Consider the following 21,091-nt stretch of genomic DNA (forward strand, 5'->3'; position numbering starts at 1 on the left):
GCAGGCTGCAGGTCAGACCCTTCAGCCAGACCCTACCCTGCTCAGGGTTGCCACCAGGCCCTCCCGTTGGGCCCCATGTCGCACAAGTCTTAGAGGCCATTTATTTCTTCTATGGAGGGTGGACGGACAGAACACATTCAGTCTCAGGCTTGACCACATTCTTTATTCCTCAACTCTGCCCATCACAACACAAGGCTCAGTGTGCAGGCTGCCCTCCTGGGGAAGCCAGGCTCCAGCGGGTGTGCTGGGGCTGCTGGTCCCTGCCCGGCAGGGCCCAGACCTCTTCAGCTCCCGCACGAGCACGGTGACCCGTGCTGACTCAAGGCAGCCCGTCCATGAGTGCGCTGTTCAGACAGTTGTAGAGGTATATATACTGCTCCTGGGGGCAGACGTGGGGGAAGGAGCTTCACCCTGCCTGCCACATCTGGGGCAGAAAGGCTCCCTTGCGTCTCCCAACCCCTAGGCTTCCATCTGAGAGCATCGTGGTCCCCAGCACCATCTAGTGGCTGCCCAAAGTGCGCTGCCTAGAGACGGCTCCTGGAACCTTCCCTGCTCCCTCACCCCTTCCCACAGCTGATCCTTGGGGGCCTCTCACCAGTGTTGGGGTCATGAGGCCACAGGCCAGTGACTGCTGCAAGGCCATGTTAAAGATGTCCACGGTGCACTCAGCCCCCGCCTGCTGTAGCAGCTGGTCCATGGCCAGGAAGGTGCCCAGCTGGGCCACACCCTTGCTGCAATTGACCTCCAGTCGGATAGGGTCCAGGGGCGGGGGGAGGGGCAGAGAAGGCTGGGCTATCCAGGTATATGGGGAAACCCCACCTGGGCCTGGGGACTGGAAAGGGACCCCTGGGCACCTAGTGGGCCAGCAGGCCGGGGCCTGAGCCAGGAGGGAGTAAATTCCTAAAAGATGTCATACTCCCCGGAGATATCAGGGCAGAGTAAGGAGACGGGAGCGTTGGGAAACTGTGCTCTTTTGACCCATGACCCAAGTAGGGCTTGATGAGATGTGAGGGCCTGCCGCAGAGGCAGTGAGGGGGTTCGGGCACCCACTCCCACCCCTGCACCCCAGCCCTTTCTTTGTCCAGCAGCACCTGGAGTGGCTGAGCAGTGTGCCTGGCTTCGTCTTGTCCCGAGAGCAGCACCGGCCCACGGCAGCCAGGAAGGGCAGCAGGGTGGTGGCCGGGAGCTCCCGCCCCGGCTCCCAGCGCGGGAACAGCAGTCTCTGCACCTGCCTCTCCTTCCTGCTCTTCCCCTGGGGGCAAAGCCGTTGGCACCGGTGCCGGGGAGGAGCAGAGGAAAACCAGCACAAGCCTCTTCCCCACACAGCCCAGCACCCCGCAGCCTGTGGGCCCGACACCTACATGTGTGACCCTCAGGAGGGTACAGGGCCAGCCTGCCGTGCTGCTCTCGGCCACCCAGTGCACGATCACCATGTCTGTGACAATAGGCCGCATCTCCGTTGGCCAGAACTCCTGTGACCGGGGACCAAGTCGGGGCTGCTCAGGTGGCTCCCCAAGCTCTCTGCCCACCCCTGGTCACAGGCCCCACCATGAGCTCCCCCAGCCCTGCCCCAACACTGAGGCTTCCCACCACCATCGTCTCTCTGCCCCCCTCACCTTCTCCCAGGTGTCAGGCGGGCACAGGGAGACCAGCACGTGGGCCCCGTGCTCCCACACCAGCTCCCAGAACTCCTGGGGCCCTGCAGGGCCAGTCAGCACAACGTGGTCATGGCCCGAAGGCCCACCCTGTGGAGCACACGTCATTGGCTCCCAGGGACTGAGGGCGCTCCCTGTCCATCACAGCTCTAGGGAGCCCCCAGAAACCCCAGCTCCAGCCCAAGAAGCACAAACAATCAGAGAGGGCAAGGGGTGGGTCATCATCTCACAGAGAAAAGACAGGCTTCGAGCATCTCACTAGGGGGGCTGTCCTCCACCGGAGAAAACCGCACTTGATAGTCGTCGTCTGAGGGAAGATGGGGAGGGTGAGGGGTGCCAGAAGCCCTCCACCCACGCCCGGTGCGGGGCCCACCCAGTGGGACCACAGGCACTCACAGGAGCCCGTGCTGTCCTGCCCATAGCCAGGAGGGGGCGCAGAAGAGTCAGCCATGTCGTTGATGGCCTGGAGCAGGAGCTGGCGCCGCGGAGAAGGGCGTGAGGAGGCTCAGCGGGACAGAGCCCACAGAAGTGCCGGTTGGGCAGGGACAGCCCCCCCCAGTTGTCACCCCCCTGGTCTAAAACACACCTTGTACTCCTTCAAGAAGCCAGCGTTGCCATTGGCCGCCCTCTTGGCGCAGGCCTGTGCAAAGTTTGTCACCGAGATGGGCTGGGACCTGGGGGAGGGGTGGACAGGGGACAAGGCACGCGGGGTTCCCCAGCTCCCACTTCTAGTCTTCTCAGCTCTGCCCATGGATAGGATCGGGGGCCTGTTGGTGGGAGGGCACAGGGAACCTGTGCCTCCCCACACCACAAGAACCCCAAGGTAGCTACGACTCACTCAAAGGTGGTAGAGGGCCCTTCTAGAATCTGGTTCAGGAGGCAGCTGTGCAGGAAGATGTACTGGCTCTGGCAGGAGGAGGAGGACTCAGTCAGCTGAGGGAGTAGGGCCCAGCGCGGAGATTTTCCAGCCTCCGACCAGCAAGGCAGGGATGGGGTGAGGAGAGCGGGCGTCTGGGAACCTTGCCCATGCTGCCACAAGGGGTTAAAGCTGGCAGAGGACTGTCCCACCTCCCCTCTGACAGAAAGGGAGACGGATAGGGTGGCTACCTGTTCTAGCCTCTCCCCCCACCAGGTCCCCTGCGTGTCCCTGAGATTCCTTTTCCTGCCCCTCCCCGCCCCCAGGACTGCCGTGGCCCCCGGGCCACTCACGTCCCGCCCACTCCTTCAGGTCCCTGCGGAGCCCTCACCGGGGTCTGGATCATGAGGGGCCGGTACAGCCGCAGCGCATACACAGCGTTGAACACGTCCACCATCTGCTCCTCCTCCAGCTGCCGCAGCAGCCTTGACAGAGCCACGAAGGTGCCCGTGCGGCCCACACCCGCACTGAGGGGACAACCCGGGCTGAGTGGGTGGAGGAGGGGTCCCCCCCACCCCGTGGCCCCGAGCCCCACCCCCCCAGGCCCACCTGCCCTCACCTGCAGTGCACCAGGATGGGGCCGGTGCCCTGGGTGGCCCTCGCCTGCTCCCGTACCAGTTCCACAAAGGTGAGCAGGGAACGGGGGGCCTCGGGGACGCTGTGGTCCGGCCAGGTGGTGAACTGCAGCTGCTTCACCCTTCGCTGCTGTTGCTGGGCAACCTGACAGGGGTGGGGGACGTCAAGGGGGAGCCTAACCCTGGGCTCCCTCTGCTCCCCCCTCAGTTTTCTTTGTCAGATCTCCAAGGGCAGGGTGGCCGTTGTTTGCCCCTCAGATCTGATGCTTCCCTTGCCCTCTTCCTTCCCCAGCCTCCTGGGTAGTCTCTGCCTCTGGGGGTGCCCAGGCAGAGGGGTGATGCCGGTCCCTGGCTTTCCTGCCCTGGTCTGCCCTTGTCACAGCCTGAAAAGGCACATGGGCATGAGGGGTGTGGGGTGAGGCAGGAAGCCCTGAGCTCTACCTCTCACTGTGCAGCTTTGGAGAAAACTTTAACCTCCCTGTGCCTCCCTCTCCCCTCCCTAACCAACTTCCCTGGACGGTGCCCGCCCGCCCTGTTCCCTGGGGCACACACATGCTGCAGCTGGAATTCCCGCTTTGTCCACTCATCCTCGGGCTCCTCGGCCAGCAGGTGGACCATGATGTGACCATGGGTGATGGGGGTAGGGTCTGCTGGCCAGTAATGCTCACACAGCACCTAGGGTCAGAGGGTCAGAGCAGAGGGGGTGGCTGTGGCTTTATCCAGATGACCCTTCCCACCCATCTTTCTGGTCGCTGTCCCCCTGTTGAAATTCTGCTCTGTACCAACCCAGCTCCATGGCTACCTCGTCCAGAAGCCACTCTCCTCTGGCTGGCCTCTGGCACCATCACCCCCACATCTCTCATATGACCCTTAGGACTTCAGGGCAGCTGCTGGGCTCCTTTGCAAAACTAGGTGGCTTTATTTAAGGCTGCCTGGCCTTGCCTCACCACGCCAGCTGGAGGACGGACCCAGCAGGTGTTCTCTCTGTCCCAGGGCCCTGCATTGAGCAGTGCACGGAGGACACAACCACTGGGCTTCTTGAAAGAAAGGATGCAGAATGCCCTATCTTTGATGCCCACCCTGGGACCATCCGTACCCCATTCTCTCTCCTAACCTCTTTGCCCCTCTCTGCCTAGAGCAAGAGGAAGTGGAGAAACTGAGAAACAGCAGAGGTCAGAAGAAACGGAGTCAACCTGGGAGCTTAAGTACCTAGTCCTTCCTCCCACCTCCCTTTCCTGGGTGGCCCTGGGGACTCGCACCAACCTCTAGGCCTAACTGGCTTCACTCCTGCCTGACCCACATTCCCAGACCTAAGGCTGAGACAGCAGGAGGGCCATTCCTGTAAGGAGAATGTTTGCCACCTGGTGGCCATTCCGGGAAACTGCAGGGCATGCTCACCCTCCCATTCTCCATGCCCACAGTCAGCATGACAATGATGTGAACTTGCTGCTCCCACACAAGCCGCCAGAAGTCCTCCAGAGTTTTCTTGAGAGGCCCCTGGGTGGCAATAAATTCCTGAGGGTCGGTGTAGCCCTGTGGGGGTGGAAGACAGGAACGTGTTCCTTGGTGACCCCTTGGTCCCCCAGGCCCCAGCGAGCACACAGCAGTAAATGTCCTATGTAAGATCTCCAGGAGTGAGATACTGTGCCTACACGTGTGCAAACACGTGAACACACGTGCGCACCAAGAATTCAAATCAGGAGGGGTGGCTTCAGAGACCCTGCCACTACTGCCCTAGCATGACCTTTAAGGGGCCAGAACAACCTACATGAAAATAATGAGGTCCTCCCATGCCAGAAATAGTGTCCCCAGTCCAACCTCTTCACCAGCCCAGAGCTCTCTCAAACCAAACTCATGTTTCTTCCATGCTCAAAATCTTCCATGGCTCTCCATTGCCCAAGTAAAATCCAGAGCCCTTAGCTTAACATTCAAGCCCCTCCTTCATCCAGACCCAATGTGCCTTTCCTGTCTCGTGTGCCACCACCAGGCAACCTCAGCGCCACACACCACCTGTATGCTCCCACCCAGCTCTTCTCTGACTGTTCCTGCCAGCCGGAATGCCCTTCCCCTCTTTTATCTCTTATCAAAATTCTACTCATCCTTCAAGCAAGTACATGTCCCCTCCTCCAGGAAGCCTTTCTTGATTCCTCAGGTAGACTTAATTTCTTCTTCTATGTGCTTTGTTCCCTTAACACAGCACTTGTCACACTGAACGGCAGAGGTAACACACGCAGTGCACACGTGTGCAGGCGCGCACACACACACGCACACACAGTGTGCTCCTTTGAAGCTGAGACTACAGGTAGCCAGCTCTGCCCCCAGCAGGCCCAGTACAGTGTCTGGCACACAGTAGGCCCTCAACAAATACCCGCTGGCCTGACCTAGAGAAACACAAGCTGGTGATCTTCGAGGACAACTGCTGGAGCTAGGATGGGACAGTGTGTCCTGCAAAGGTGCCCGTCTCCAAGCAGACACCCCCCACAGACAGCCCTGCAGGTGGCCCTTACTGGGACAAAGTTGGCATTGATGTAGTCGGAGTGGGGCTCTCCTTCCAGCTGGGTCAGCCTGACCCGGGAGTGGTCATCTGCAGATGGGAAAACCTGAGTGTCCGGGGCCGGGTGGATACACGGTCCCTGCCCATGCCCACTGCCCTGCTCCAGCCCTCACAGGGTAGCACGTGTGGGTAACGGTTCTTCGTGGCATTGGCTGGGTGCTCTGCCTCCAGTCTGGGCTGCTCCTTGCCCACCTCCTTCAGCTCCTGCAGAGATTGGGAAGCAGGTCGTGGCTGCTGAAGAGGACCCATCTCACCCCACCTCCGGAGAGGGATGGGGGCGGGGGTGCACAGCTGGGAGCAGGTCCAGCCTGAGCCACGGCCTCAGGTCCTCTCTGCTCTGAGCCCAAGGGTGCTAGTGGCCTTACCTCGAACTCCTGAAAGAAAGCCTGGTGAGCATGCGCACTCTTGGCCTCATAGCTCTGCCGGAAGCTTTGAATTGGGATAGGCCGGTGGGTCCGCCTGGTGGGAAGGGGAAAGGGTAGGCCGACAGCGGAGCCCCACCCTGAGCTCAGCGGGTGGTGGGAACAGAGCCACCAACAGACCTCAGTCCTGGCAGCTCAACCTGGTCACGTGGGAGCACGCATGGACAGACAGACCTGGACCCCGCCTCAGGGCTGCTAACCCCCAGTGCAAAGAGACAGACAAGGGGACAGCGGGAGGAGGGCAGGGCCGTCAAGCTCCATGCGGAAAGGCGCCCGCGAGTCTTGCAGACCCCATCCCTGGTGTTGAGGAGGGCCTCTGTGCATAGCCGCTGCTCTCTGATGTCAGTTCAAGGTGAGGTCAACGTGAGGGAGTGCAGGAGGGACAGAGCATAGAGGGACAGATCTCACGCCCCCCAGAAGGAAAGGAGAGGAAGGTATTCAGCCCCATACCTCGCAGGTGGTTTGTCAGGGTCAAGGGCAGCACCTGAGAAGGTGAAACTGGGAGGAGGAGGAGGAGGCTGCAAGGGCAGAGAGGAGCCAGAGAGCTCTGGGTGGGACACCGTTGTGAAGGTGTGACAAAGGTGTGAAGAGACCAGGAAGGGATGCGGGCCCAGGGGGCAGGCTGCCGGGGACAGTGGGGGCAGTGGCCTCGTGGCCAGCGCAGGGCAGGCCCTCACTACCCAGCACGCCACGAAGAGAGACGGGAAGACGCCCTCACCGCAGGTTGTAAGCTGTCAGCTCTTGGGAAAACCGAGTCTTCTCTGTCCTGCGAAGGATGGAGAGGCACGTGGGAGCGAGCCCAAGGGAGCAGGGACGTGGGGAGCTTCTCGGGGAAGAAGCCCCTCCTCCCCCAGTCACGCTGGCCTCCGCCCGCCCTCACACTCACCTCTGCCCCTTCACCCTCCTCCAGCACAGCAGGCCTAGCACGGTACAGACGGTGAGGACACAGCCCCCCATGATGGCCACCGCTGCGGGGAGGGGCATGGCTGCCCCAGAGATGCTGGCCCGGGGCTCTAGGAAGGGCAAAGGAAAGGGTGGAATGGAGTAGCCCTTGTCCCCCTGCGATGACATGCCAACCTCTCCTGGACTTGAAACCTCTAGATGGAGGGCACGGCGACAACCTGCCTCTGAAGTCCCAAATTCCAGCCCAAGGCCAGAGATGGCTATCGGTGGGACCGTCCTGCACGGGGACCCAGGACTCCCAGCCAGCTCTCCCTGCCCCTGGCTTCTGAGCATGCCCCAAAGACTCTCCGCCCCTCTCTGACCCTCTCAAAGAAAAGAAGAGGGTGAGGACCTGGCTTCCTAGACCTTCTAGAACCGCACTGTCCGGTATGGTAGCTAGTGGCCACGTGGAGCTATTGAGTGCTTGAAATACGGCTGCTCCAAATTAAGATTTGCTCTAAGTGTAAAATACACATAGGATTTCAAAGACTTAGTAACAGAAAAAAGAGTGCAAAATATCTCATTAATAATTTTTAAACTGATCCCATGTGGCTACGATAATTTTTTAATATCTTGGTTTAAATAAAATGTTATTAAACTTAGTTTCACCGGTTTGTTTTTACCTGTTTCATGTAGCTACGGAGGAATATTGAGTGACATGTATGGCTCACACTTGGGGCTTGCTTTCTGTTTCTATCGGACCGTTCTAGACTGTTGGACTGTTCTAGAACCTCGATGATCTGGGAGCGGCAGCACAGAGAAGGGCAGTGCTGGAAGGTAGTTGGATCGTGGGGAGTGACACACTGTTTCACTAATGTCCCTGCCTCTTCTACTCGCCCCCTCAGCCCACCCAGGCCAAGTCTGGTGCCAGGAGCACATGTACGCCTGGCTCTGGGTCTCCCAGCTCTGCTGGGTAGGACATTGCTCTCTCTGGAGTCTACGCTCAATCCCTCCTCCAGCCTCAGAAGGGGGGGGGTCCCCAGCACTCTTTCCCTCCCCCGTGGCCCAGCTGGCACCGTAGCCAGGTGCCCACCCTACCTGAAAAGGCCGAGAAGGAGATAATGGTCTCAGGGGGGCTGTGTCTGGTAAAAGCCACAACACTGAACCTGGGGCAGAGAAACAGGACCTTCTGTTGGGGAGGGGCAAAGAGGGCAGAGCCCTTTCCAGAAAATGGAGTTATGAGCAGTAGACGCTCAGAAAGTGAGAGGCCCCCTCACCAGCTAACAGGCTATGTGTCACGTGGCAAGTCTAGAACAAGCCACCCCTAACTGCTCTTCCATCTCCGCTGCCCTATTCTGACAGCAAGAAGCCCTAGAAATAAGTGCCTGCATATCCTTGGCAAGCTGGAACAGAATCCATCCCCCACTCCCGTTTTTGTTTTTGTATTTTTTTTTTTTTCTGAAAAAAAGAACCACGTAACAGATAGGTGTTCCCTTTTTTGCCTCGCCTGCCAGGAGACCCAGTCAAAATAACTCTCTGGATTCTTATGGACTAGCAAATGCTTTCTCTTTGTAAGTCAGTCCAGATCTTTTGTGGAGAAAATGTGCAAACAACCCGTAAGTTGAAACTCACTTATGAAACGTGCCCCCCTCCCTTCAGTCTCAGCCCTCACCGGTACTGGGAGCCCGGTTTGAGTTGCCCGTTACATATCTCCTGGGTCTGGCCACAGTCCTCTGTACCCATAGGCACCATCCAGGATCTTGGCACAGCCCAGGGCCCCGGGTAGAAGGGGTTGGGAAGCAGGATGGCCAGGTAGGAGTCACGTCCTCCATAGTAGTGGTCGTACCACGTGTGGTTGATGGCTTCCTGGGGGGGCCGAACCACTGCAGAGGAACAGGAAAGGGGCAGAGCAGAGTCAGCCATGGGGCTGAAGCCACTCTCCCCACCACAAAGCAGCTACCCCATTTCTCTCACATATTCCCACCACGCATAGCACAACAGCAGCCCTATCCGTAAGAATGTTCTGGGTCTCCCTTCCTGCTCCAGCGCTCACGCCAGCCTCGGGTGTTGCATCTTACCAGCCCAGGGTCTGGAGCCCCCTCGCCCATCCCATGCTAGGCGGGGGCCAGGCTCTCCCCATCCCCTCCAGGGCCAGGACTCACGTGACATGTTGGTAGTAGCAATGATGCCGTACCACTGAATCTGCCCATCGTCCTTGCCAAACATACCCCGTGTGATCATCACTCCTATCCCTGCCTCTGGCTCCAGCTGGGGAGCTGCAGCTAAGTCCGGGGGGTGCCAGCCTGGGGGTGGTGAGGGGAAGAGTGAGGTCCTAACTAGGTGCCAGGGCCAAGGGCATGAGCCATGCAGTCACGTCCCCAGCACCTCTTTCAATGCCTGGCAACTAGTATCAGATGCATACAACTAAATAAAGACTAGGAGCCCCCCCCCCCCCGGGCCAGGGGGCTGGACAGGAGGCTCAGGAGCCTATGGTATGTGGATCACGGCCAAAGGAAGCTTTGGGGGCTGGGGAACAGGGAGAGCCCCCAGCAGGGAGAGCCAGGGCAGGGAGAACCCCCGTGGGCAATGCTGGAGGGGGGCTAAGGGAGCAGAGGGGGCTCCCCAGGCCATGGGAAGCACCTACCCTCCGCAGAAGTGGCACACACCAGGGTGACCACACGACTCCACAGGCCATTCCTGCCCAGCACAGTGAGGCTGAGGCGGTAGGAAGTGGCAGGCACGAGGCTGGGCACAAGGAGCGCGTCCCCCGAGGTGTTGGCCTGAAAGACGAGGTGCGCATCCCCTCCCGTGGCCAGCTGCTCCACCACCACCAGACAGACGTCCACGTCCCCCGAGGGCACCATCCAGTTCAGGGCCAGGTGAGTAGCCTCGGGCTGACACCGCACGTCCTCCACAGGGCCGGGCTCTGCGGGAAGCAAAGGGCCGGTGTTGTGTGGGCGTCGGGACACCCCAAGAGGCTGGCGTCTGGGTCAGCAGTTCTCAAAACCAGCAGATACAAAGGGACTGGGCGTTTATGTCCTTCTCCCCCGACAGACTCCGACATACCAACAGGCAGCACCACGGGGTGAGTGGACGCCCGGAGCGGCCCCGCCTGGCACAGGATGGACAGGGAGAGATTACGTCCGGGTGTGAGGTCCCTTAGAATGAGGTGGGCCTGGCCGAGCCCCAGGGGCTGCTCCCAGGAGAGGCGGCCAGCCTCTGAGAGTTGGGCATGGCACAGCCCGTGCCCCCGGGGGCCGCTGGCCCAGGCCAGGCCGATTACGGCGCCGCTCGCCTGCATGGACACCAGCAGCTCACTGGGCGTGAGCGGGGCTGTGGAGGGAAGGAGAGCAGGTGAAGCCAGCTGCGGAGGGCCCAGCGCACGAGAACACAGGCCCGCTGACCCCAGGTGGGCCCCTTGGGTGTGGAGTTTGGGAAATGGAACTAACATGGGGGCTCAGGGACTGTTGAGAAAAGAAGCCGGGGGTCTCAGAGGCAGCCCTGCCCACCTCTCCAGCCCCCACTCACAGGTCCAGCCGGAGGCGTTGGCAGCTGCCGTGCGGAGGGGCCCAGCCTTCGAGACAATCTCCACCTCGTACTGGGTGCCTGGGGTCAGAGCTGAGAAGCTCGCGCTGTCCACCTCAGCTCCCACGGTGCTGGCCCCTGCCTGGGCCCCTGCCTGGTACAGAGTCACCTGGTAGCCATCTCGAGACCCAGGAGCATGGACCCAGGATGCCCGGAGCCGGGTGGGACCTTCAGGGGTCACATTTACCAGAGGAGGGGCAAGGGGGGCTGTGGGGAGAGCAAAATATGGGAAGGTTGATGAGAAGAGGGGTGTTATGCACCAAACCACATCCCCCCCAAAATTCATGTTGACGTCCTAACCCCCAAGACCTCAGACCCTTTTGGGGGGGATAAGTTCTTCAGAGAGGTCATTAAGTAAAATGAGGTCACGACAGGACCCGTGTCCTCGTAAGAAGAGGAAATTCAGACATACCCACACACAGAGGGGAGACCAGGTGAAGACACAGGGACAAGATGGCCATTTGCAAACCAAGGAGAGAGGCCAGAGACCCATCCTTCCCTCAGGGCCCTCAGAAGAAACCAATCTTGCCAACACTTTGATCTTAGACCTCCTGCCTCCAGAACTGGGAGACAATACCTTTCTGCTACTGGAGCCCCAGCCCCCACCCCTCACCTGGGGTGCTCTGTGACAGCAGCTCTGGCAAATGAATGCAGAAGAAAGCAAACCAAATCTCTGGCTCCCCCCCTCCCCTGAGTGTCCTCCCATCCTCCCCCGTCAGGAAACAGCAGCTCAGTGTGCTCAAAGGAGCCCTAGCGTCTCCCCAACAGAGTCTCCCCAACAGAAGCGGCCCCACATCACGGCTCACAGCTCGTCCTTGACAGCTGCACACAAGCTCACCCAGGAGTGCACGAATGAATTAGGCCCTCTCCCTACCAAAGCACCACTCCCGGACGCAGGGCTGGACTGGACAGCCCCGGGATTAAATCCGGTGCTTTTTCCCAGCTCCAGACCCTGTACTCAAGCAGCTATTAAAGACCCCCACGTTGACTGTGCAGGTTCTTGAGGACAGGCAATGCCTGAGAGCCCAAGCAGCGCCCCTTCACCCTCAGCTGGAGCCCAGGCTCCGGAGTTACATAAGCCTGGCCCAGTCACCTAGTCAGCACCTCCTTTGCAACTGGGGGAAACTGAGGCTCAGAGAGGAATGAGGTTTGCTCTGGGGATGGAGCCCCAGCTAGCACCCAGGTCTCCTGCCTCCTAGGCCAGAGCTCTTTCCAGCTTCTTCTCAGGCCTTTCTGAGGTCACACGGTCCCTGGGAGGGACAAAGACATTGAGGAGAACATATAGTTTCCGGGGAATCCAGCCAGCAAGGGTGGCCAGGGAGAAAGGGGTGTGCGGGTGGCACTCACGCGTCCAGCCTGTGGCATTGGCTCTGCTGCTCTCATCTGGCCCCCGCAGGGTGGCCAGCTGAACCAGGAACTCGGTGCCTGGGGGCAGCCGGGCCCAGGAGAAGTTCTGAGCTTCCGGAGGCAGAGTCTCCCTGCTTTCCAGAGTCAGGGGCCGCAAGCGGTAAAGCCACAGCTGGAAGCCATCCTTGTCCCCGGGTGGGGGGCTCCAGGAGGCCGTCAGGGCAGGAGGCTGGGAGGCGAGGCCCAGGCTCAGGTTGGCAGGAGGAGCAGGGACTGCAAGGTCAAGGAAGCAACAGAACCGGAATGACCCAAAGGCCTTACCATCGTCTCCCTCCCCTCCCCCTCCCCACTACCTGCACCTTTTTTCTGGGTCTCCACAAGAGCCCCAAACACAGCCAGCCTACAAATCCAGCTTCCGTGGGGCTCCAAGCTGCTCAATTTTCTTTCCCAAGAAAAGGGCACCTGGGTGGCTCAGCCGGTTCAGCCTCTGACTCCTGATTTCAGCTCAGGTCATGATCTCAGGGTTGTGAGATCCAGCCCTGCATCAGGCTCTACGCTGAGCAGGAAGTCTGCTGGAGATTCTCTCTCCCCCTCCCGCAAGCCCCTCCCCACTTCTCTCAAATAGCTAAATAAATCTGAAAGAAAGAAAGAGGGAAAGGAAGGAAGGAAGAAAGGAAGGAAGAAAGGAAGGAAGGAAGGAAGGAAGGAAGGAAGGAAGGAAGGAAGGAAGGGAGGGAAGGAGAGAGGGAAGAAGAAAACCACTTGAAAAACATGGATCTCTGCCCTTGTCTGCTCCCCTATCTCCTCCCCACACTGTCAGTTCCTTGAGGGTGTGATGTCTGGCTCACACGGTCCCCACAAGACCCAGCACCCACCTCTTTAACCCCTTAGGGCCCTGGTCATTCAGTTCCCACAAGCTCATTCTCTCTCTCTCTCTCTCCCTCTTTCTCCTTTTCTCTCTCACCACCCCCCACACACCACCTCTCCTGAGGGCCCTGGTGCACGCTTAGCCTTTCAGAAAACCCTTGTCTGTCTGACTCAGACTGTAGCTTTCTCAGCTCACTCTCCTCCTCCTCCAGGAAGCCTTCCCTGACTCCCTAAGCAGGTTTCCCTTTTGTGAGTCCTAAAAGATTAGACTGAGCCACCTAAAACTCCTGATAGTCACCAATTTTAACCTGTAAGAAGACAGTCTGCATATGGTTTGAAATACATTGTGCATATCCCTATCCCGCCTTTACGTTTGCGATCTGATACATAAAATAGCATAGAATACGTATGTGCGTGTGTGTATACATGTATATATACTCTTCTGTTTACTTGTCAGTCTTCCTTTCTAGATGGTCTTATTCATGATTTTTAGCCTCAGCACCTAGCCCCATACCTAAAATATGGGAAACACTAAATATTTGTTGGCTAGATGGATGGATGGATGGCCGACCCGAGGGTAGGAGGTAGAAAATACTTGCAAACGGATTCACCAAAAGTCCCCCTTGGATGGGTATGTGACCCTCCAAATCCAGAACACGCACACAGAGGAGCAGACAGTAAAGGAAGCCAGGACCCCAGACCCACGGTCCTGCGCCGGCCTCCCGAAGGCTGCGGCCCGGGAACTCATGGGGGCAGGCACGCGTCCTCACACTGCTGGAGCCGGGTTCCCTGCCCAGGTACACACTGACACAATGTAGCGGGAGCCCGGCATTAGAGACCTGGGAGTCAGGCTGCAACTCTCTTGTCCCAAGGCAACAAGACTGCCCCGTGGCCTCTGGCTGCCCTCCGGATGCCAGGTGGCCCTGGAGCCTTCTTGCTGTCCCTGCTATACTGGGGACCAACCCATAGCCAGGTCAGAGGGGTTGCTCCTGCCGGTGACCTCCAGGGACTGGGGTGCCAGGGGCTCTGAAGGGAGGCGTAGTTTGGTCAGGGGACCATATAGTGTCTATGGCCCTGAAAAGCCCCTTCCCAGCTTTCCTGAGCCTCCCCCTTACCCAGAGGTCCCTCCCCAAGGAAAGGCCTCACCCTGGGGTCAGGGGCACAGTAGCTGGCACTCACTGGTATGGTCTGTGAGGCTCTGGATCGTGCTCCGGGTGGTGGCAGGTGGCACAGAGCTGTTTCCAAGGAGGCCTGGGGCTCCCTCATCATAGAGCTGTGCCTGCCTCCTGGGCTCCCCGGTTGCCACCAGCCCATCCAGCTGTAGCTCGGTCCTGTTGCTCTGTCTGGGCTGGGCAGCAGAATCTGCAGAGGATGCTGTTTCTGGGGAGTGAGGACCCAGCGGCTGCTCCTCACAGGTGCCCCAGGGCAGGACCCCAGCCTGTTCCCCACCAGCCCAGACTCACCATGCAGCCAGGCACTGGCCCGGGCCCAGGCACTGTAGGGCCCAGCCAGAGCCCTCAGCTCCAGAATGTAGTGTCCAGCGGGCAGGGGCCCCGGGAATGTGGCGTTGAGGGCTCCAGGGCCCTGAGTGCTGTTCTTTTCTACTTGCCCGCTTAGCCTGAGCAGGTAGCCATCGCGGGCACCCGGCCCTGCCTTCCAGCTTGCCCAGAGTGCGGAGGGCAGGGGAATGAGCACCAGGTCCAGAGGGGCACAGGGATCTAGGGGGACAAAGAGCAAATATGTGCAGAAAAACCCAAACGGTGGGCGAGAGCCGTCCTCCTCTCCTCGTACTAGCTTCCACCTGTTTGCACCAGACAGAGTCTCGTCCAGGGGCAGGCAGACTCCATTTGTCGTTCTGGGTGAATTCTGGGATTTGGCCACGGACAATGGTCACAGAAATAACGACAAATCCAGTGACCATGGGTGTCTATGTCAGCGGGGCTCTAAGTACCCCCATGCACTGCTTCACGTGGACGCCCCGCCGGCCAGCAGGAGGGGTGCTCCCTGCGAGCCTCACCCCTTCCCCGCAGAATCCAAAGCCACCTGCCTCCACCTGTTGTATCCCTCCCCCTTTGCCCCCTCTGCCAGAGAAGAGCTGAGGAGCCTCTGCTGTGTCCCCCGGACGCCCCCAAAGCACTCACAGGTCCACTCGGTGGCATTGGGCCCCACCACCTGCTGGGGCCCGGCCACAGCACTGAGCGTCAGCTCGTAGGGGGTGCCTGGAGAAAGGAGCAGGAAGGTGTGATTGGAGACCCCCCGTCTGACCACCGCGGTCAGGTTGGTGCCACCCACGAGGTCCGTGAGCACGAGGTGGAGCCAGGCAGCCCCCTCAGAGCTGTTCCAGGAGGCTTGTAGGGCACTGGTGCCCAGGGTCCGCAGCACCAGCTTGGGAGGAGACACAGGGGCTGGAAGAAGAATGGCGAGAACAAAGCCAGGCTTGAGAAAGAGCCTCGGAGTCGGACCCTGATGCCAGCCCAGGCTGTACCAGCGCCAACCAGCTGTGTGGTGACAGGGTTGGCCGTGAGACCCTGGACGACCTCCCTCGCTCCCAGATCAGCTGCCACCTGCGCCCTGCCAGGTGCCTGCCTTACCTGTCCACTGGTGGATGCTGGTCTTCGCCTGGAGGTTGCCAGCCCAGGTAGTAACCTCCAGAGCATACTCACTACCTGCTAGGAGGTGGCTGAAATTGTAGGACAGGGTGCCCAGTGGCATGGAGATATTGTGCACCAGCGTCTGGGATTCTGGGTGGTAGAGGAGAAGTTGGTAGCCATCCTGCTCCCCGGGGGCAGCCCCCCACGAGGCCTCGAGGCTAGATGGGCTCCCAGGGCTGTGGAACCGCAAATTGCAGACAGTCGATGGGGCTGTGTCAGAAGTGGAGAGAAGCACCAAGGTCAGGGCCAAAGGTGTATCACCCCTGTTCTTCTAGTGCCTCTACATGGATCACTGGACCAAGCATGGTCCTCAGAGAAGTTGCCCTCCTTGGCCAACCCTCCAGGACAGCTACCTCCTGCTCGGACCCCAGGCAATGCCGGCCCACTCCCGGCCCCCCCTAGCCTGTGGACCACACACCGGTGCGGGTGGCGATGGTGATGGTGGTATTCTGTCCACAGGCTCGCAGGGCAGTCACCTCCAGCAGGTAGCGACTTCCTGGCACCAGGTCCCGGAACTCAAAGCTGGATGCGTTGGTGTGGGCCTGGAGCGGCCGCCCTTCTGGAGAGCCCAGGGGACTCAGGTGGGTGAGGCGGAGGGCATGGCTCAGCTTGTCTGGCCCTGGGGCTGCCCAGCTCAGAAAGAGGCTAGTAGGCCTCCCCCGGCTGCTGACGTTGACTTTCAGGGGTGGTCCTGGGGAAAGAGGGTGCACTCAGAGTCTCCCAAAGCCCTTTCTCCTCTAAAGAAGGATGGAAGGAAAAAGAAAAGGGGGGGGGGTGCAGAGTAGAGGCCAAGTCTGGCATGGAGAAACTGAGCCTGCCCCCACTCCCTACCTCCCAGACCTCCCTCCCCCATTGAAGACACCTACCTCCACTCTCTCTGTCCGGGCTCCTGGCCAGGGAATGACACTCATCTCCCTGTGGGAAGGAAGGGAGGAGGGGAGAGGAGACCCCAGAACCCTAAGCCTCTGTGAAAGCCACCGGGGGACAGGGCCAGGATCAGAGAAAAGGCTGTCCTCTTGTCTGGCCCTCCCCCAGACAGGGCCAAAAGGACATCACCCCTTTTGAGATGGCTCGGGGGGCAGCCCTGGGCAGGCAGAAGCAATTCGTTCTTGCTGTGCTCAGAGCCAGCAGCTAGGAAGGAGCAGCCTCTGCTCTGCCTAATGCAGACCAGCTGTGGGGCCCTGCAAAGAGGTGGGAGCCTGGACAGGCCCCGGAGGACAGGGCCCTACCCACCCACCCGCCCCCAGCGCCCACCATACCTTGGCCAAGAAACCCCGGAACCAGAGGAAGGCAGCAAACAGGATCGAGGGCCTCATCCCGACGTCTGTAGAGGAAAGACAAGATGCGGCAGGGGAGGAGCCAGTCCCCCCAACCCTCCCCTTGCCCCGCTGGCGGGCGGGCGGGCTGGCTGGCGGGTGGATGGGCAGGCGGGCAAGGTTGGGAAGGCCGAGTTCCAGGCAGATGGCAGGCGGCAGGAAGCCAAAGAGCGAGGGGCTGCCTCTCAGCCCAGACCCTAACCGCTCACTGCACGCAGCCTTCGCAAGTTCCCGTGAGGGGAGAAAGACCCCAGGGCCCGGGAGGTAGAAGGGGACGGCACCTGTCAGGCCGCAGACAAGCCCACCTCTCCCGCTGCCTCCCCCGCCTCCACCCCTCCTCCAGAGCTTGACTCTCCGGGGAGGCCTCGGGAAAGACCAAGACAAGAGACGGCCTTGCCAGTGGACACACAGAGCAAGGGCAGCTGGCTCCCCCCTCCCTGACCCCAGGGAAGAGTGTGTGGTTCTGTTGACTCTATCAACACGTGGGAGATAGGCTGTTTGTGTTCTGTTGCGGGGGGAGGAGTGGATCCTGGTGACACCACGTGGATGTGTGTCGCTGTGGAGTGGAGGGACCCGCTAGGAGTCTGTGTCCCCTTCTGGGCATCCATGTGGCACCATGCCTTTGTGGACAGAGGCACAGGAGTGAGTCACAGGGATTATAGATCTAGAAGAGCCCACCTGGCCCTTGGGACCAATCTGTTCCCATATCCTCACCGCCCAGATGAGGAAGCTGATTTCCAGAGAGGGTAGAGCCCAGCCCCAGAAGGCAAATCCTAGTCCTCGCCCCTAAATTGGGGTCCCCTCAGCTTGAACCTCTCTGAGGAGCTACTTAAATCTCTAGGATATCTGCTTTCCTTCCCTCACCCACCTAGATCAGTGGTGCCCACCCCTCCCCCACCCAGGCCCCACCAGGCTGCAGGCAGGTGAAGGCCCAGGGGAGCTTCCCTGAGGCTTGGCCTAGAAGCAAGACGGCTTCACCTGGGCCTAAATCCAGCTCCTCACCTGGAACTGCTCACCCATGTGTCCCCACCCCAAGACAGCTGATGGTGGGGAGGGGAGGGGAGGGAGAACAGAAGGGGAAGAAATGGCTCTGGGCCCGGGGAAAGAGGCCCAGGACTCAGATGCTAACTCAGGAAATGGGGAGGGGAAGAGGCAGAAAACAGGCAGGTATAGAAACCGAACACCAAGACCCCTTGGTGGGAGCCAGGCTCTCAGGGGCCAGCCCCAGCAGGGGGGACAGGCCTGCATGGGTACCCGCTCAGTCTCCCTCTGGCTCAGTTCAGAACCAGGGGCTGCCTGCCCTTCCCCCACTCCACCCAGCCCCAAACCTCAGAGCCACCCACCCTGCCTCTGGACAGGGGCCTGGAAACTGAGCACTGCAAAATCATCAGATTTTCCAGGCAGCGTGTGTGTGTGTGTGTGTGTGTGTGTGTGTGTGCACGCGCGCACATGTGTGTCTGTGTGTCTCTATCCATGCACGCATGTGTTCTTTCAAAGGGGAGCAGGGGGGAGGCACAGAGAGCAACTGGGAAAGCTGATACAAAGACAAGATCCCGGTCTGGCCAAGAGGTCCACCCCACCTCCCCCGGGTCACCTCACTCTACTCTTTCTAGCAGAGTGTCCAGCAGCAGCAGCACAGGGGAGAAGAGCGGGGCGGGCGGAAACATCCTAATTCAGAATCTAAGTAGAAGAGCTGTGGCAGGACACGGTTGTAGGTAAGGGGGGGGCAGGTCTTAGACCCTGCCTGAGAGTCTCCGCACAAAAGAGGGGCTTGTTGAGAACACCCAGGACTCCATAGCCGGTCCTGTGGACAGTCCCGGAGGAGGCACCCGGCCACAGAAGGCACACCTGTCAGGCCCCTGCCAGCCCTGTGGATGGGAGAGGGGCTCCAGAGAGGGGGGTAGGAAGGATCTGACAGATAAGATACCGCCACCTCCCCAGCCCAAGCCTCTCCATTCAGCAAAAAAAAGCACCACAAGGGCTGAGTCTTCTGCCCGGCAACCCCTCCCACAGACAAACCCACATCCTCTCCCTAGAGAACCCCTGGGGTCCTCCTAAGGCCTCAAAGCACCTTACTGATTCCTTCTGGAGAGAACCAACCGGGAGGCAGAAGAGGGCAAGAGACAGGTCCAGGCATCTTGATTCCCAACTGTGAGCCAGCCCCGGCTCTCCCTGCAGCTGTCCCACATGGCTCCCTTCCGGCCCTCCCCCTCCTCTCCCACGGCCTAAAGCCCGGCCTTGGGCATCCCCCGCTCTAGGGGGAGATAATCACCGGGCAGGAGAGGAGTAGATGGATCCGGACAGCCAAGTCTCCCACTCTTCCTCCCACGCTCTGGGGAAGGTCACCAGGGAGGGGGGAGGCCTAGATTCCTCCGGCCAGGCTGTGGGAAGGCAGCAAGGGGCGGGAGGCTGCAGACTGGTGAGGCGGGTGCATGGAGAGCCGGCAGCCTGGGCACGAGTGTGGAGGGACACACTCTGTGCGTGTGTGTGTGCGTGTGCGTGCGTGAGCCGTGAGGGTGCACATGCCTATCTGCACATGCCTTTCTGGATGAACGTCCTCATGTGGGCATCTGTGTGTACATGGGGGTATCCAAGGACATCCTGGAGGGGGAGAGGGACAGCAGGGTCCCTGGGAGGAAGGACCCTGTTGTACAACAGATGTCCATCTCACCAGCTCTGGCCTTGGGAGAGAGGGAGGGACTCTCTTCCGTCCTAGAGTCCTCCAACAAGGGACCTGAGTTCCAGCAAGCTGGCCAAGAATGGGACATTTTCCTGAATCTCCAGGCAGGCTGGTCTTGGCTCCCCAGGTGCTGAGCTGGCCTGACTCACTGGTCCTTCAGCGGGGGGGTGGGGTATGGGAAAGTCCCCTTCACCAACTGGTCCCCAAAAGGTGTCAGGGAAAGTGGGTCGGGCGGGGGATGAGCTTCCGGGATGGCTGGAACAAAGGTAGGGCCCCGGGTCTCCCTCTTCCTTCAGACTTCACACCAGCGGGCCCAGATCACGGCCACACGGCCTAACAGCGACAGTCTGCCCCACTCACCCAGGGTCTCTCCTCCAGGACCTCCCCGCTTCTCTTGAATGAGGTCTCCCGGCTCCTGGCTCTGTGCCTCTCCGTCTCCCCCACACAGTCAGGGCAAGCAGGAGCCTGCAACACTGGGGCGGAGGCAGGCCTCGGCTGGCCCAGGATTTGGGGGCGATGTGGGGGAGGAGCTACGATCCCAGGGCTTCTCGAGAGAGGCATGAAGAGGGCTAGGGAGGGGAACAAGACAGGTGGAGTGGGTGGGGGCCCGGAGTCCTGGCGCCCCAGCAGAAGGTCCAGTACCCAAGATCCTCCCCTCTGGAATTTTACAGGGTGGCAGCCTTTGACTCCGGAGCTGGTGGCCGCCTGGCGTGTTCCCCAGGTGCTGCCAGAGAGCAAGGAACCTCTGGGAAGGACACAGCTGCCCCTCCAAGGGGCTTCTGACACTGGGGACAGCAAGTTGTGGCTGGCAGCCCTGGGACTGGGGAATGGAGGCGGGGGGCCGAGCCGGGGGGTGGGGGGGTGGGGCATGGGCCCAGGCTGCTCTGTCCCTGCAGACTGGCTGGAGGAAGGGAGCAGTCTGGAGGAAGGGTGTCTGGGAGAGAGGAGACATGGATCCTCCCGCCAGACATTCCTCCCCTGGACCCCTCCCCAGGCCTGCTGCTCCCCCTGACAGCTCCTGAGCACTTCAGAGGCCCAGCCCCGTTTGATGGATCAGAGAGGAGCCAGGATCCTCCTCATGGGAAGGGAGGAGCCTGACAGCCTAATGTGGAGACTGAGCCTCCGAGAGGTTCAGTAACTCACCCAGGGTCACACAGCTAATGTGGCACAGTTTCGAGTCATCACACATGGCACAATCTGGCTTTCAACGATCATTGTGCCTTCTTTGGGGTCAAGGGATGGCTGGGACCTAAACCCCAGCTCTGGAAGGCAAATCAGCTCCTGGAGAGATGAGGTTTGAGAGCTGTCTGGGCTGTTCCATCCCAGGAATGAGGAAGGTTCTGGGGGCGGAGGAGTTCCCTCTCTGAGGGAACACCAGGCCTTCCCCCGTTCCAGCAGCCTGGCTGGTCTGGGGAGGAGCTGCTGCAGGGCACCTTGACCCCTCTGAGGCTCGTGGGTGGTGCCCTCACGCCTCCTGAGCTCTAGCCCTACACCACCATGAATGTCCAGGCATCTCTAAGCAGAAGGGAGAGGGAGGACAGGTGGCAAGGAGTGACTATCCCCCCAACCCCAAACACACCCAAAGGGAACTGAGAGATCCTCAGGGTCTCGCCCAATGCCATTGCCCCCACCCCCACCCCC

General features: G+C 60.2%; 1 protein-coding gene across 1 annotated transcript; it reads right to left on the bottom strand.

Moving 5' to 3' along the window:
• Positions 1–144: 144 nt before the first annotated feature.
• On the bottom strand, positions 145–16,770 carry LOC308355922 (receptor-type tyrosine-protein phosphatase V-like; the record flags this gene model as incomplete). Its single annotated transcript, XM_080824485.1, is given in 34 exon segments — positions 145–379; positions 596–731; positions 1,092–1,252; positions 1,362–1,472; positions 1,617–1,745; positions 1,886–1,962; positions 2,052–2,130; positions 2,242–2,398; positions 2,494–2,561; positions 2,903–3,038; positions 3,131–3,291; positions 3,699–3,821; positions 4,545–4,679; positions 5,654–5,730; positions 5,814–5,904; positions 6,066–6,159; positions 6,841–6,888; positions 7,009–7,135; positions 8,103–8,170; positions 8,677–8,887; positions 9,167–9,307; positions 9,649–9,930; positions 10,071–10,337; positions 10,533–10,796; positions 11,937–12,209; positions 13,552–13,587; positions 13,590–13,664; positions 13,983–14,165; positions 14,267–14,521; positions 14,945–15,208; positions 15,395–15,664; positions 15,873–16,163; positions 16,321–16,369; positions 16,714–16,770. Coding segments are annotated over 34 exon segments (4,956 nt in total). The 3' UTR covers positions 145–319.
• Positions 16,771–21,091: the final 4,321 nt, after the last annotated feature.

This window comes from Martes martes (genome assembly GCF_963455335.1).
Source record: "Martes martes genome assembly, chromosome: 15".
Taxonomy (NCBI): Eukaryota; Metazoa; Chordata; class Mammalia; order Carnivora; family Mustelidae; genus Martes; species Martes martes.